The 14,854-nt window shown below is 41.7% G+C and overlaps 1 protein-coding gene across 1 annotated transcript in view; it reads left to right on the top strand.

The window, feature by feature from the left end:
- CLYBL (citrate lyase beta like) overlaps positions 1 to 14,854 on the top strand; it is a 128,200-nt gene that overhangs the window by 53,616 nt on the left and 59,730 nt on the right. Inside the window, exon 2 of the mRNA XM_046904058.1 lies at positions 664 to 856. Within this exon, the coding sequence (XP_046760014.1) occupies positions 664 to 856 (193 nt within the window). The remainder of the gene's footprint in view (positions 1 to 663; positions 857 to 14,854) is intronic.

The raw sequence follows: 14,854 nt of genomic DNA, 5'->3' as shown, positions 1-14,854 counted from the left end.
CTGTGCTGAAGTGTGGGGCATGATGCCTTTATAAGCATGAAGAGGCTCTGTGGCCAGCTGGCCTGCTGATGCTGCTGGTGGGCTTGTGAGCTCTGCTGACATTCCTGGTTTTCCTCGTTTCCCTCTCCATCCATTTTGCTTATTTAAAATTTGCATGAAAACACATTTGTTGAAATAATACTGAGGTTGCAAAATCAACCTTGCAAAACGGTGTTTGTTTAACCAGCCTTCCATCTTGGTTCACAGCATGCCATCCAGCTCCTGCAGCACATGTGGCAGGGAGCGGCCCCTATCTCAAAGCAGCCCTGATGTGCTCCCAGCACAGCCTGTGGAAGAGTCCCGTGGCAGAAAGGAAAGATAAAATAAAGACCTTTCTGTATTTAGTACTTGTCACGGGGCGCAAAAGAGGCAGTGCAATTAAGGCCAGGTGGATAACCTCAGCCCTGACACTTCTTCTGTTCTGAGTGTTATAGTTTGCAACTTCTGTTGAACATAGTGTTTTGGGGGTTATATACCATAATTACCTTTAATACTGATATCTCCCTACCTTATTTCTTCCTGAGAAATAAAACCAAAAGGCCACTATCTAGACAGGGAAGTTTCGTTTTTAAGATACGGTCGAGTATTCTTTCAAGAGCCTAATTTCAACTTTACCCTTTACAGGCTAAGTTCTTCTCCTCTGCCAGCTGGCGTTCCCAAGCTCAGCTATCGCTTTGCATCATCTCACAAGTACATCCCCAGGAGAGCTGTGCTGTATGTACCTGCAGATGATGAAAAGAAGATACAAAAAATCCCATCACTAAATGTCGATTGCGCGGTGCTGGACTGTGAAGATGGCGTGGCTCTGAACAGAAAGGTAATTACGAATTATCTGTGCAATACAATCAGCGCGAACTAGAATGTGTGGGCAAATATTGCCTTTGCCTTGGGGAAGTGGCAGTCAGACAGACAAAGATGAATCTTAAGATATACAAAGTAAAGCGATACTGATGGAATACTGAGGAAATAGACTGTTAGAAGAGAAGCGGGGATGGAAGAATTGGCTCACAGGCATCAAGTGGGGATTTTGTTGTTTGAAACAAAAGCTTCAGATTGTGGGTAAGGGTATGGGTTCAGGCTTGAGCCTCGGGGTATTTAGAAAGATTTACTCACTGAGATTTCCAGAGGAAATGTTGGCAGGGTTATTTGTGAATAAGTTAGAACTCAAGTCCACCAGGGACTGAAGGGCGTTTTAGATCAAAGGAGATGCAAGAAAGCAGGCAGAGTGAGAAATAAATGTAGATGTGTGAAGAACCAGTGCTAAGTTTTTGATGATGTTCGATTTTGAGAGAGAGAATGATCCAAACATGCTTTCAGACATCCTTGCTAGCAATCTTTTTACAGTATCTCAAATGAACCATTAAAATGTTTCACATCTCAAATAATGCACACCAGAAACTGGTTTGAATCTTTCGCAGTGAAAGGTATTTTGGAACTGGAATATAAATATGCCAAAGCATCACCTTCATATCTCTAAGTGTCACTGTTCATTCTACAGTACCTCAAACAATAGCAAGCACTGTTGAGGGTTTGAGTATTAATCTGTTGTCCAGACAGTTATGAAAATAGGCTTGAAAATTTTCCCATGTAATTTCAAAAATGTGGACGAAATTTTATTCTTTTCAGCTCCTTGGGAGTTAATACTTTCCAGAAGGACTCGATTTGATAGTGTTCCCTTCAACTTCCAGGTCTTCTTTACAAATGTGTTGGAAAGAAAAATGTAACAGAGTTTTCACAGAATAACTTTAGCTCTGAAAATTGAAAGTAGTGCTGCTGAATGCTCACGTGTACGGATGAAGACAGATGGAAAACATTTTCCAGTTGCTAAAATTCTGTGTAGAAGGCTAAAATTATATCTGCTGTCACAGTGAATTAGTATTGTTTAGTTCATATTTGGAAGGCTGATACTGTAAGATGACACGAGACACAATTGTCTGTTAAAGTTGCATTTTCAGGTGCAGCTTAATTATGTAAAACAAACCATTTATAGCAGAGGCATCAATTTGTAACACGGGATGACAGCAAAACGAAATTTTATGATCAAGGTGACAAATTTGATGGTAGCAATTTCTAAAGGGTGATAAAATTCTAGCTTTGTTGAAGTGAAGGGGAGCTGCGCCACTGGCTGTAAGATTTCAAAGAAATTAGGAGAAAATTATGTAATACAGACTGGAGGTGACAGACAAGCCCCTGACTGAGCTTAAATGCAAACAAGAAGCAGATAGGAGGTAAAAGCGGGGGCAAGCTACCAGAGAGCAACGCAGAAGTGCTGTCTGGGCACACAGGGACAGAAGGTGGAAGGTCAAAGCTTGGCTGGAATCAAAACCAGTGAAGCTTGAGCAGGTCAGCAAGAATGGCTACTAGGTATACTAGGTAGATCAGTAGCAAAAAGGAGAAGGAAGAGCAGATGAAGTGTGGACTCACTGCTCCGTGAAGCCTCAGGCTTTACTGTCAGGACCTGCTCTCAGTCCTCCTAGGGCATTTCTTAGAAGCAAAACTTGTGGCAGGAGGACATAGCCACATGAAGTTAGAGTCTGTAAAAGCTGGTCCGTGGGACCAGACAGGGCATACTGGAGGCTGCTGAGGGAGCTGGCTAGTGTCATCCTGAAGCTGCTGTCAGTTGTCATTGGAAGGTCATGGTGTCTGGGGTGGTTCCTGATGCCTGGAGCAAAGCAAATGCTACAGCCATCTTCAGAAAGAGTAAGAATGAGGAACCACAGGCCTATCGAGCTCAAGCTAGTGGTTGTGAAAGCTGTGGTGCTGGTTCTCATTGAAGTTATTTCATAGCCAGAATGGATTGATCAAGAGCAAATCATGCCCAACCAATCTTTTCTAAATAAATTATCATGTTTTAGCACGAGAGATGAATAGAGGTCTACCTTGACTTTACGAAGACTTTGACATGGCCTTACATAGTATCCTGGTAGTCAGCCTGAGAAGAAAGGGACCGTGTGGACAGACTGTGTGGTTGGTGGCAGTTTGTCTGGACATGGGTGGTGTGTGCTGTGTATATTTTGCAGTTGCCTCTTGTGGGGCCAATACCATTTAAGTTCTTCGTCAACAGCCTGGTTGATGGGATGGAGTGCGCTCTCAGCAGATTCATTATGATAGCAAATTAGGGTGCAGTTGATAAGCTGGAAGGGGCAGTTGTTCTTATGGGGCTTGGCCTTCAGAGGAATTGGTTGGCAGAGATGTAATGAAGTCCAACCAAAGTAAAAGTAAACTCAGAATCATAGAATTGCTTAGGTTGGAAGTAGCCTTCAAATCATCTTGTTCCAACCCTCCTGCCATGGACAGGGTTGCCAACAACTAGACCATGTGCTGAGCTAGAGTAATCCCAAGGACAGGCTAGGGGCACAACTGCCCCGGTGCACATCTTCAAAGAGGCCCTAGCTACTGTTTTAAGTGCAGCTGATGAGGTTTCAGCAGCGAACCCTGTGGCAAAGGTGACCTACTGCCTTGGAGCCATGCTGCCAGGGATGCAGGCAGCTGGTGCAGGGAACAGGTGCCTCCCCTTCAATTGGGGTGGTGAGGTGAGCAGTCTGTGCCCAACAGGAGGCCCCAGGACAAAAGAGGCACTGAGAAACAGGAGGGAGCCTGTGAGGGGCCACCAAGGTGGTCATGGCACAGTGGGAGAGGCTGAGGTAGAGAAGTTTATCCATCCCGGAGAGGAGAGAGTGAAAGGGACTTTGGTGAGGCCCTACTTTGACCAGGAGGATGAAGGTGTTCTACTGAGGTCCCTTCCAACCGGAATTGGTCTGTGTGACTGCACTACCTAGTAGCAAAGCATAATTCAAAGTGATTGGAGGATTGAATTTCATTTTTAGATCTGCCACAGATACTCAGGAAGACTTTGATTATTAGGTTCTGTGAATGTGAAGCTGAAATTATCGCTGCTCTTGCTGCTTAATATATTAATGTTTCTGAGGTGTTTGGAGACTTTGTGTGAAAGGTATGTCAAGACTATGCACTGAATTACCACGTTCAGTGGCCCATTGCAAATGGGTCATCTAAAACCGAGAAAAAAATACTGGGTAACACAGCAACACTGAGTTTGTCCTTTTGATTCATTATTCTTGAAATAAATAGTACTGATGATTTTTGCTGTTTACTGCCATGTTTTATATCAGTAAAAATTCCACCTGTGAATTTTCTTGAAACTACTATTAAATGTTGGGGTTTTGGAAAGTCAGAACCTGGCTGAAGGCTCACAGTGCTTTGGGCCAATTTTGTCTGCTTACACAAGGTCCTTGCTTTAATCCTATCCAAGCAGCCAATTTGTGGAACACCAAGTCTGTTTTACAAGACTCTGTGTGGTACACATTCAGGTTAAGCTAGGTTCAGATAGATCAAGGATCTGGAGTATCAGCAATTCCATTTGTTTTAAAACGAAGTCATTCCCAAATAAGAAATGTGACAGTCTGAATACAGAGTCATAGAGTCATAGAGTCATTTGAGTTGGAAGGAACCTTTAAAAGTCATCTATATGTTGCACTGCAATATTTCTGTAGTATCCAACCTGATTGTTTGTTGTTTTTTTTTTTTTTCCTTAACAAGACAGTGCCTTTCTCTGTCCTGCTTAAACAGCAGTCTTGATCTCATGGTCTCTGCAAATATGTTTCTGAAACATCCCAGAACCCCAATAATTCAGCTGTGTATGCAGCTGAGAGCGTATTCTGCCTCACCAGGTAAAAAGGTGTTGGAAGAAAGAAAAACTAATTGGCTGCAGAGTTCAGATTTCTTGGAGGAACGTCTTTATTTCTCCGCACCTGATACCCCTGTTGAGGGCAGGTCATTACAGGTACTTGATTGTCTGCACAGAAAGTAAAGCCATATACAAGTCTTTGCTAGTTTTGAAACAGTAGCATCATGAGCAGTTCAGTGATCAGGGAACAGCTGGCAGGAAAACATCCTCCTTTGATTATAGCATTTTCTCCGTAACTTCCTATGCTTAGTTCTTCCTCATCCTCTAACATGAGTCCCCTTCCAGGTTCCTCTGGACCTTTGCCCGTGTCTTCTGCTTCCCAATGTCTTCTCTTCCTCCAGCCTTTGGTCATGGCTCAGTAGCCTCTGGTCTCATCACTTAATAAATAGCCTTCCCTCAATGTTAGTTTTTGTTCGGATTTGCCAGAATGTTAACCCCAGTAGTGGTGTTAGACCTAATTGCCCTTTCATACTAGGGAATTAGATCCTACCAGCAACATGCAAATATTTATCTTATCTCTTTGTCATTAAAAAAATGTGGCATACAAAACTTCACGTTACTCATGGTTTTTTTACAATACAGGGGTAAAAGCAATCTCTTGGATTAAATATATGTTTGGGAAACTTCCGTGGGATCCCCCAACATGAAACACTTCATGTGAGATTGAGAAGTGTTGCTGTTTTTCCTCTGGAACTGAAGAGATCTCCTTCATCCAGTGAAGGTTATTAATATTCAGGGCTGCACTGTAAAATGATGTCGGACTGATGAGAGTTTAAGTTCCCTTTTTGCTGTGAGACAGGATTCTATCACTCTGTGTCTTGTAGAAGGAAGCTGCTTTCTCCCCCAGCGCCTGAGCAGTAGAAGCTGGGGAAGAGGAAGCTGCACTCCATCCTTTCCTCTCATCTCTGCCTTCAGCGGCCAAACAGCAGGCCCTGAGCCTTTCTGCTCTCCCTGTGCTCCTCAGCAGTGAGGGGAAGTTCAGTTTGGCTGGGAAGATGGGTAGGGAAGGACCTATTTTGGCTTCTCCGCAGCATGGCCTCTTTGGGTCAGAGCATAAATTTACTCCCACTTAATATCTTATAGCAGCCACTTAAAAGATCATCACTGTGCTGTGCCATGGAAGAAAAAAAAAATCAATTAATTCTTTTGAATCATCTGTTTTTAAAAATAGGATTAAAGCCTGACCACTTTTCAAACTGTTCCATTATGAATAACGCATATGTAAGAGATGACTCAGGGTTCATTACAGTTAAGAGCAGATCATCCACATACATGCTGATTTTATGGAGATTTCTCCCCATGAGAATGCCTCCTCCATCGTTGTAGTGATCCGATCCTGGGGTCAGAACAAGCAGCACTCTGGAGAGAGAGCATCCTATCCTAGCGTTTTTCCCCTAATATGAGGCCTTCTGACCTTTTTGTTCCTTATCACAGATGAAAAGAGGCTCTTGCATACAGAGTAACACTTCAGCTGAGTTTTGGGGTGGAGATGAATACATAAAATGGGTCAGCATGGTATACAAAAAAATCCCAGGCTTTCCTTATTGAAATGCATTTCCTTGTTGATCTTTTTGAAGGCTTTAACTGAATCAGTGGAAAAAGCTGCAGTTGGTTTCCGTAAATCTCGAGCTACTTCAATTAAAACCAAGAGTTTTCCTGTATTGTGCTATGATAATCTTATATATATTATATATATATATATATATATAATTATTAAAGCCAAGATGGTTGGGATTTATCAGTGCTGCAGGTATTTCTCTAGACTCATAGTGAGAATGTTAGCTAGTACTTCATAGGCACAGTTGCATGAAACATTGATAACTAGGTTATTTTACCAGGTCTTTGCTTTATTTATAATAAATTAGTACTGTACCTAATTGTATTCCTCCTACGGGGAGAAGGCTTGCTGATAAAGTGTGTAGAGAATGATTAAATGTACACAGGCGCATAGTAGGGTGACTTCTCTTCAAAAGATGCACAAAATTAAAATGGGAATGCTGCTCTCCCTGGTGGCTTGCCATTATTAAAAGTCTCAGTAGCATGGGAAATTTCTTCTGTAGGAGCTGGGGAGTCCAAAAGTCTCTCTGGTATATTGTAGGGAAGCTGAACTGTACAGTGAATCTCTGCAAGGCCTTTTTGATCCTTGAAGAGTTCTGATGAATATACATTTTTATGAAAGTTGTAAAGTATTTTCACTTTCTTATTAATCCCACCATGGTACTTGAAGAACTGCCACTCCTTACTGGTAGCTGTGACAATAAAAGTTCTTGTTCCTATTGTTTTATCCTACAAGCCAATCATCTTCCTTATAGAAAGATTTGAAGATTCATAAGTACGGTCAAAATATTCAGCAATTTTCTTCTTAATGATCTCAATAATGCTTGTGTCTCCTCAAGCAGAGCCTTTGAAATGACAGTTATTTCTTTTCCACTGATTCAGATGTATCCAATTAAGTTTGACTTGTGCGTATTCTGATATAACAATTACTACTGACAGAATGGCAGCTAGAAACTTAGTGAAAATGTCTTGGCTCAGTATAAACAGGAATTTCAGGCAGAAGTATTTTAACAGACCTGAGAAAATGCTTTAAAACACGCTGCTAATATTTATATGGGTTTGGAATTCATGACACTTTAAGTCTTTGTGAGTAGTCAGCTATCTTCAGGCATAGCAACACACCTGGGTACTGAAGGCTAATTGCAGGGCTAGAACTCATTACTGCTACATATTTCTGTACCGTTTCTGGACTGTTTTGCAATATTTCCCGTGTTCTCATTAGAAGAAGGACTTGGCTGCACAGCCAGTGAGCATCTAGCACTCTGAAGGGCATCACTGAATTTCAAGTGTGCTATAGCGTATCAAGCCAATACAAAAAGTTGTGTATACACATGTAACTTGGAAATCCATTGGATCAAATCTGGGTAGACTTGTGTCTGTGTACAGGCACATGCACAGGGTTATGTGGCCAGGGCTGTGACAATACCAGAAGAGAGCAAAATATAAAGGTACTGCCCAGAAGGCTGTCAGTGGTGTTCTCAGCATTCAATAACATTTGTTGCACATCTCCTTTTTGTTGATTATGAACAGAGATATATGTTTGTCCAGCCAAATTTCTCTTGCAATGATCTCAAGATCTGTCCTTGAGCCTAAGACTTCATGATTATTTTAACAAGCAGTCCACTCTGCTTATCCTTCCATGTTGCAAAGACCACATTTTGAAAACAGAGAGGCAAGCCAAGAGCTGGGAATCTCACAGACTCCATTAACAATGGCATGAAACAGAAGGTGGTAGGGCACAGAGACTATAGAACTTGCCCTTTGTGAATTTTTTCGAAGTATCTCTACAGTTACAGTCAAGGTAATGGTCTTAAGTGGACCTTTGCTCTGATTTTAGGTGAGGTAAGAGAAGGCAGAAATTGATTGTACTTTTCCCATTGCATTAGTTTTTCCCATTGCATCACAGCTAGACCTGTCCCAGGATAAGGAAGAGAGGAGGGAACCTTAGAAACACTCAGAAGAGACATTTGTCTGCCACAGTGACACTGAGCTTGCCATTGACTTGGGTGGAAATTGGCTTGGGTGGCTGTGGATTACTGACAAAACCTGTGGTATATTTTACCAAATTACTTAAACGTTACCCATTTACCTGGGAATTAGTGGTATTATTAGGAAACAAAAACAGTGTGGTGAGGTACTAGGTAAGAAAAAGGAATTTTTGATGTCAGATGGTGGAACAACATAGCGGTACACGTGGAAGTTGCAGATGAAAGTAGCAATGTCTCTGGTCTTGGCTAAGCCTGGGAACATGGACATTGCTGAAAGTATGAGATTTAACCCCTGGACCTTTGGTTTCCTTAGTTATTCTTCTGGAGACCAGCGACAATGATACTGTTTCTCTCTGGTGAAAAAGAAACCCCCCAATACCTATGCAAATTACACACCTAACCCTCATTTCATCCCATTGTGTGTCTTAATTATTAAGAGTCTACAATTCCTACTATGCTCCATCTTCATAGGCAGATTCAGCAGATCTTATTCAAATAACATTTCTCATTGAATAAGAACATTTGTGTCTAAATGTGTAATTCAGGATAAATCCCAACAGGAGTTGGAGCTTCCTTCTAATATACACTGCTATATATACAATTGAAGATCTTCCCAGCTCCTAAACTTGCCCAATATCCCTGTGTACTTTTGCCTAGCTCGTTTTCTGAGCAAGTTGCAAAAGCTACCCCCTTTCTTTGAGCTGGTGACGATTCCATGAATGTTCTGTGAAATCAAAGCCAACTGCCATACCAAGGGTTGCTGCGGTGGTATGCATGTGTGTTGTGCAGGACAGTCTGTTCCCAACGTAAGGAAAGAACCGTCTTAAAACCAGCCATTTATTTCCACTAAAAGCTAAGCATATGCCATGACATCTCTTCAACTCAGAGTGGAGTAATTTATCTCTGTTCAACAGAAGACAACACATGGATTACATTTGCTTAAAGCTCTGTTTTTTACATATTCTGTGAATGACTTCCTTCTTTGAATTGTGAATAGACTTTATGTTAAAGAGTGCTTTACACAGCTGAAGAATACACTTCTGTGGAACGAGCTGCTAACCGAAATAACTACAGGACCAAACTTCTGGCTTACTGAAACCAGAGAGCATCCAGAGCCATGAATTCATTTGGTGCTAACATACCAGAATAGAAAAAACGATATGCAATTCTGGTGATTTTTCTTGTCCCTGTCTTAAAAGCCGTAATTAATTGGGCACAGAAAGTTAGGGAAGCACAAGTACAGTTTACTCACATCTAAACCTGCACATCACTGCTGGTTCTGCAGCAGATTCCAGTGGCAAGAAGGCTCTTAATGTGTCGCTGCATTGCCCATTGCCATGCCCACATTTGGGGCTTTCAACCAAGGAATTCTTCTGCAAAGAAGCAGTAAGTATCCTTTTTTTCATCCTTTCAACTAAGTCAAAATATCTAGCAGCATTTGAAAACTACTATTTTAGCACTGCTTTTTATGTACGTATGCTGCCTGTGTGTTTGCTAGCGCACCTAAGTGTGTTGGCTGAAGTCGATTGTATTTTTTTTCTCCAAAGGCAAATACACACACCTACAAATCCAGCATACTACAGATCTTGATGTTGTTGTAGGCTAATCTGCTGAGGTTGCCCACCTTTCCTTTTGGCTACAAATGTCACAAGGGAGATTATGATCTCTCTTCTTGTTTATCAGTAAACAAAGTGATAAGCTGACTGTGGAGTCTGATTAGCACTTTGCATAATTTCTGAAAGGATTAATAAACTCATACTGCCTTCCGCATTTGACTGCAATTTCTTTCTTTAAAGGAGCTTGGTTGCTCTGAGATTTCTGTTTCAACTTCTAAATGGCTGCATAACCTCCTAGTATCTGCTTTATATCATTGTAATAGTACTTTCTGCTGTCTTTCTTTCACTGCGGTGCATTAGGACTACCCTCTCCAGAACAATAAACTTGCCAGTTATTATCTCTTCAAGGCTAGAAGAGAACTGCAAATATTTTTCTTCATTTCTGATCGCTGGGCTCCAGAAGGTCATAAATCCTTGTATTGTTCCTTATTTGAGAGCAAGTGGTTGTAAAGACGATGGCTGTTCATTTTAGCATCATCGTAAAACATTGCTAGCTCATTCTTTCCTCCTTACTTGTTACAGTGTCTTATAATATGGCCTCAGAATGGCTGTTCCTACGGCCAAACTTGAGATAGCTTCATCTTCTAAGGTTTCCTGATTAAACTGTGCATTGTAAGCGGTTACGTTGAACAAGTTGGTACTCTCTTCCTGCTTAGTCAGGTTATTCGGTTATATTTCAAACTTTGATTCCTCACAGGCCCTGTCTTCTACTCATTAACCAATCATTTTTAAAGAGAATAAATACAGATAATAATTTAGCATACATTTTCTTGAGAAAAAGGGCAGATTAATGCATGTAAACATGGGTGAATCTATTTAAATAAACTGTCCACAAAATCCTTACAATATGTAAACAACATTTGTTATGCCTTGGAGATAGCATATGATTGGACTCATGAGACCCTGTTTATCCTACTGAACAGTTCCTTTCATAACTTCAAAGGGAATTTTATATATTTATGGCAATAGCAGGGTGTTAAGTGTAGCTAGACAGAAATTATACCTCAGCTATTTAAGTTAATGCCAATAGGGATTAAATTAGATTTTATAGCTGTTAGTAGAAGTCTGTTTTGTAGCTAACAAGTGGGATTTTTAAATCCTGGAAAGCATAATCCTATTATAAAACTGGCAGCTGAATTAACATTATCTAGGAAGCACGTCTTCACGGATTAACATTTTTTGACATTAACAAAGAAAAACTAATGCTACAGGGATATTAGATGCTTTTCCCAAAAGTGGGAAAAAAAGGAAAGTGAATATAGGACAAGATAAACGGCGTAAATACTGCAGTAAGGAAAAAAAAATGGAGTGAAATATGCATGAGAAATGAAATCTGGGAGTGACCATGTTCTTTATCAAATACAAAAGAGATACACAGAGGAAGAAAAGGCTCCACAACTGATAGCTCACATGTTAGCCCACGTGTTGATTTATACACAAGGCATGGCTATCCTGTGCTCATAGCCATGAAGGCATTATGCTATCCTGAGGTCTGAGATCTTTGCATTCCAGATAGGTGCTGTGGGAGACAAGAGCTGACAGTAATGCAGAAGAAACACTCATCCCTTTATTAAACAGGACCATAAAGCTATTCCACAGGGACATTAAAGAAGTTCTCTTTACCTTGAAGGGCAGCTATGGAACAACTACTGTAAGTGGTGGTTGTAAAGGAGATGAATGAGTCACTGAACTTGCTGTCTTGCGCTACCTTTTTTTAGGTATTTATTAACTAAATTTATTTATTAACTATATTTATTCACTAAATTTCTTCTGGCTTTACCTTCTAACATCCAAACCTCTCAGTTCAAGTAAAGTCACCGTTAGACTGGATTTATGTGATCAGAGGTTGAACTGTGGCTTTACAAACCCAATGCATGGCTTTACAGGTTGATCCTTGGTTTGTTGCATTCAAAACACTGCATTTTTCCATTGCCTTCACACACATGCTTGATTTTCTAGCTGATGGGAATTCACATACTGAGCAACCTCTGAACAGCACTTGATTTGACTTGACAGAAATAAGCAGAAAGAACAACTGGCTTTTAGCCTGTGACAGCCATCTGAATCCCAGTCAACAGACGTCACCTCTTCCTATGTCCACGCCTTCATACCAGCATAATTGTTGTCAAAAGGAGAGCGCTGCAGGGCTCACGTCCTCCCAGGAGTGATGTTTCCTGTAAGAAGAGTGACGATGCTTTGCCGTAAGCACACTCAGTGGGTCAAAGAGTTTTCCCAGAGATCTCCCTTTCTGTCACTGTTGGAGCTCTGAGCTCTCCCTGTGCTGCCAAGAGAGAGCAGTCCCACAAGGGTCACCTTTCTATGCCATATGGTCTTGGCAAGCAGCCTCCTTCCATACTGATTGGGGTAAAAAAAACCCAAAACAGCACTTGTAGTAAATCTGTGGGTATTGAGCTTAATTCCTTGAGAGAAGCATCAGATTTATTAGCTCTGTCTTTTTTCCTTCTACTAGTAAATATATGCAGCAGGGGAGCCCAAGACTTCCATTTGGGATCGTTTGTTGGAGGGCATTCTGGGGTAACAGGAGTGTTGAGCTGGAGCAGCTGTCGTCATCTACTTTGGTGCCCTGATCTGGAGTAGGATGAAGCTTATCCATGCCAAAGTCTTTGGCATGATCCCTCACCACATCCTTCTCTCTAAATTGGGGATTTTTTTGTGGATGCCCCATCCCTGGCGGCATCCAAGGCCAGGCTGGATGCAGCTCTGGGCAGCCTGATCTAGTGGTTGGCAACCCTGCCCATGGCAGGGGGGTTGAAACTCAGTGGTCATTGTGGTCCTTTTCAACCCAGGCTATTAACTTGACCATAATTAGCATTTTCAGCTATGTTTCTGCCTCTGTGTCTCCATCTCATACATGATATTGTTCTTTTTTTTTAATTTCACTTTTGACAAAGTTTGAGAATGTGTTTGCATGTTCCTCCAAATTCTAGATCTCCAAAGATGCTGTAAATCTAATCACTCTTGCACTTTTCAAGTTGTTACTGAAAATATTGAAACCATGCCCATTCTCCCACTGGGCCAGCTGCTCCACGGAGCTGCTGGTTGCTGGTTTCTGAAGGCAGGTTTCCACAGTGTCGTATTTCCTTTGACGTCGTTGTGTGCATCAGTGTCAAAAGCTTTCTCACATCTTGGATGCCCTCCGCTGAGCCCTGACCAGTTTTTCAACTCCTCTCTTGAAGTGGGTTGCTTAAGCTGGATATTCTACTTCAGGTTTCACCACACTGGCACTGAGCATAAGACAACAGCAACCTCCTTATTTTTTTGGTCATCCTCCTCATAATGTAGTCCAGTATTCTGTTTGCCATGTTTGCAGTGTGAGCACACTGTTCCCTTCCTGGCCCTCATTCAGGTTTCCACTCACTAAAGTCCCGTGGTCTTTTCAGTAGCCGGTCTCTTCAGCCTGTCCCCCCTGGCCAGGCAGCTACATGAGATTATCCTACTCCTACAGCACGTTCTCTTTTCTTGCTGAGCTTTCTTGAGTTCCATTTGGCCCATTCCTTCACTTTCTCACGGTGCTTCTGGATTGAAGCTCTACCAGTGACATCCCTCTAGTTTGGTATCATTGGAAAATTTACTGAGTGTTCATTCAGTGTCATCACTGATGTTGATGCAGAAGATGCTCAATAAAATTGGCCCCAGTGTCAAAGAATGGAGTCCTTTTACCAGCTGCCAACCAGGCATAAGCCATGGATAACTATCCTTCAAACTCAGCTGTCAGCAGCCCATTTAACAGTTCATTCTTTCCACCCATATTTTCTCTGCTGTCAGAGAATGCCATGCCATGCCTTCTAAATGCCATGCCTTCTAAAGTCACAGTATATTACACCTGCTGCTCTCTCTTTGTTCATGTAGCTAGATAATCATTTTATCATCAAAGGTCGCCAGATTGATTGGGCTGAGATGTCTTCCTCCTATCTCCAACCCACACAGACCATCTTCTCCTTGTTTGGTTGTCTGTGCTTATCATGATACCATGATTGTAACCTGTTCTGCCTTCTTTTCTTATCTACCTAGCCAGAATTTATAGTCTTAATAAGCAAGGGACTTTGTTCTTGTTTTGTTATATAACTTCCCAGTCTCAGATATTTTGAAGTGCCCCTAGATTGCAGCATACTGTGCCTTCTGAGCAATAAAATTTTAGTTGCCTCAAATTAAATGTGGATGCCTACATCTGAAAATGTGATTCCTAGCTACAATACTAATGTAGCTGTAAGCGTGTAGAAGCCTGCTTTTGTGCATGCTCATAAATGCCTCTCTCCTTTTTTGGCAGCTTGTTGCCTCTCTAATGCCAAGGCTATCAGAAAAATGCCTTCTGTCTAAGGCTCCTGAGTAGATGAGATCAAAACTTGCCTAGCAGATTCTGACAGGAGACAAAGAACAGCAACCATTGCCTTTTTATTTTAAAATGGCTAGGAAAGGAAAGAGGAAAAAGTTGGATAGTGATAGGACAAGGGGGAATGGTCTTAAACTGAGACAGGGGAGGTTTAGGTTGGATATTAGGAAGAAGTTTTTCACACAGAGGGTGGTGACGCACTGGAACAGGTTGCCCAAGGAGGCTGTGGATGCCCCATCCCTGGAGGCATTCAAGGCCAGGCTGGATGTGGCTCTGGGCAGCCTGGTCTGGTGGTTGGTGACCCTGCACATAGCAGGGGGGCTGAAACTAGATGATCATTCAACCCAGGCCATTCTATGATTCTATTATTCTATGATTCTATGATTCTATGAAATAATGGTCTTGTACATAGTGGCATGTGTAACAGACACATGCGAAGCTAACTGATCAGAGTCATAGAGGAAATCGGGATAGTGGACTGTCACAGAGGAAGTCAGAATAGTGGAGTGTAATGATGTTGCCCAGTCAAGGAAGGAGACTGTGGACAAAAATTTCCTTAAACAACTGAAAGAAGTCTCTGAAATTCTTTCTGGTTTTC

Source organism: Gallus gallus, chromosome 1 (genome assembly GCF_016699485.2).
Source record: "Gallus gallus isolate bGalGal1 chromosome 1, bGalGal1.mat.broiler.GRCg7b, whole genome shotgun sequence".
NCBI lineage: Eukaryota > Metazoa > Chordata > Aves > Galliformes > Phasianidae > Gallus > Gallus gallus.
This window is presented reverse-complemented; position numbering and strand designations above follow the sequence as displayed.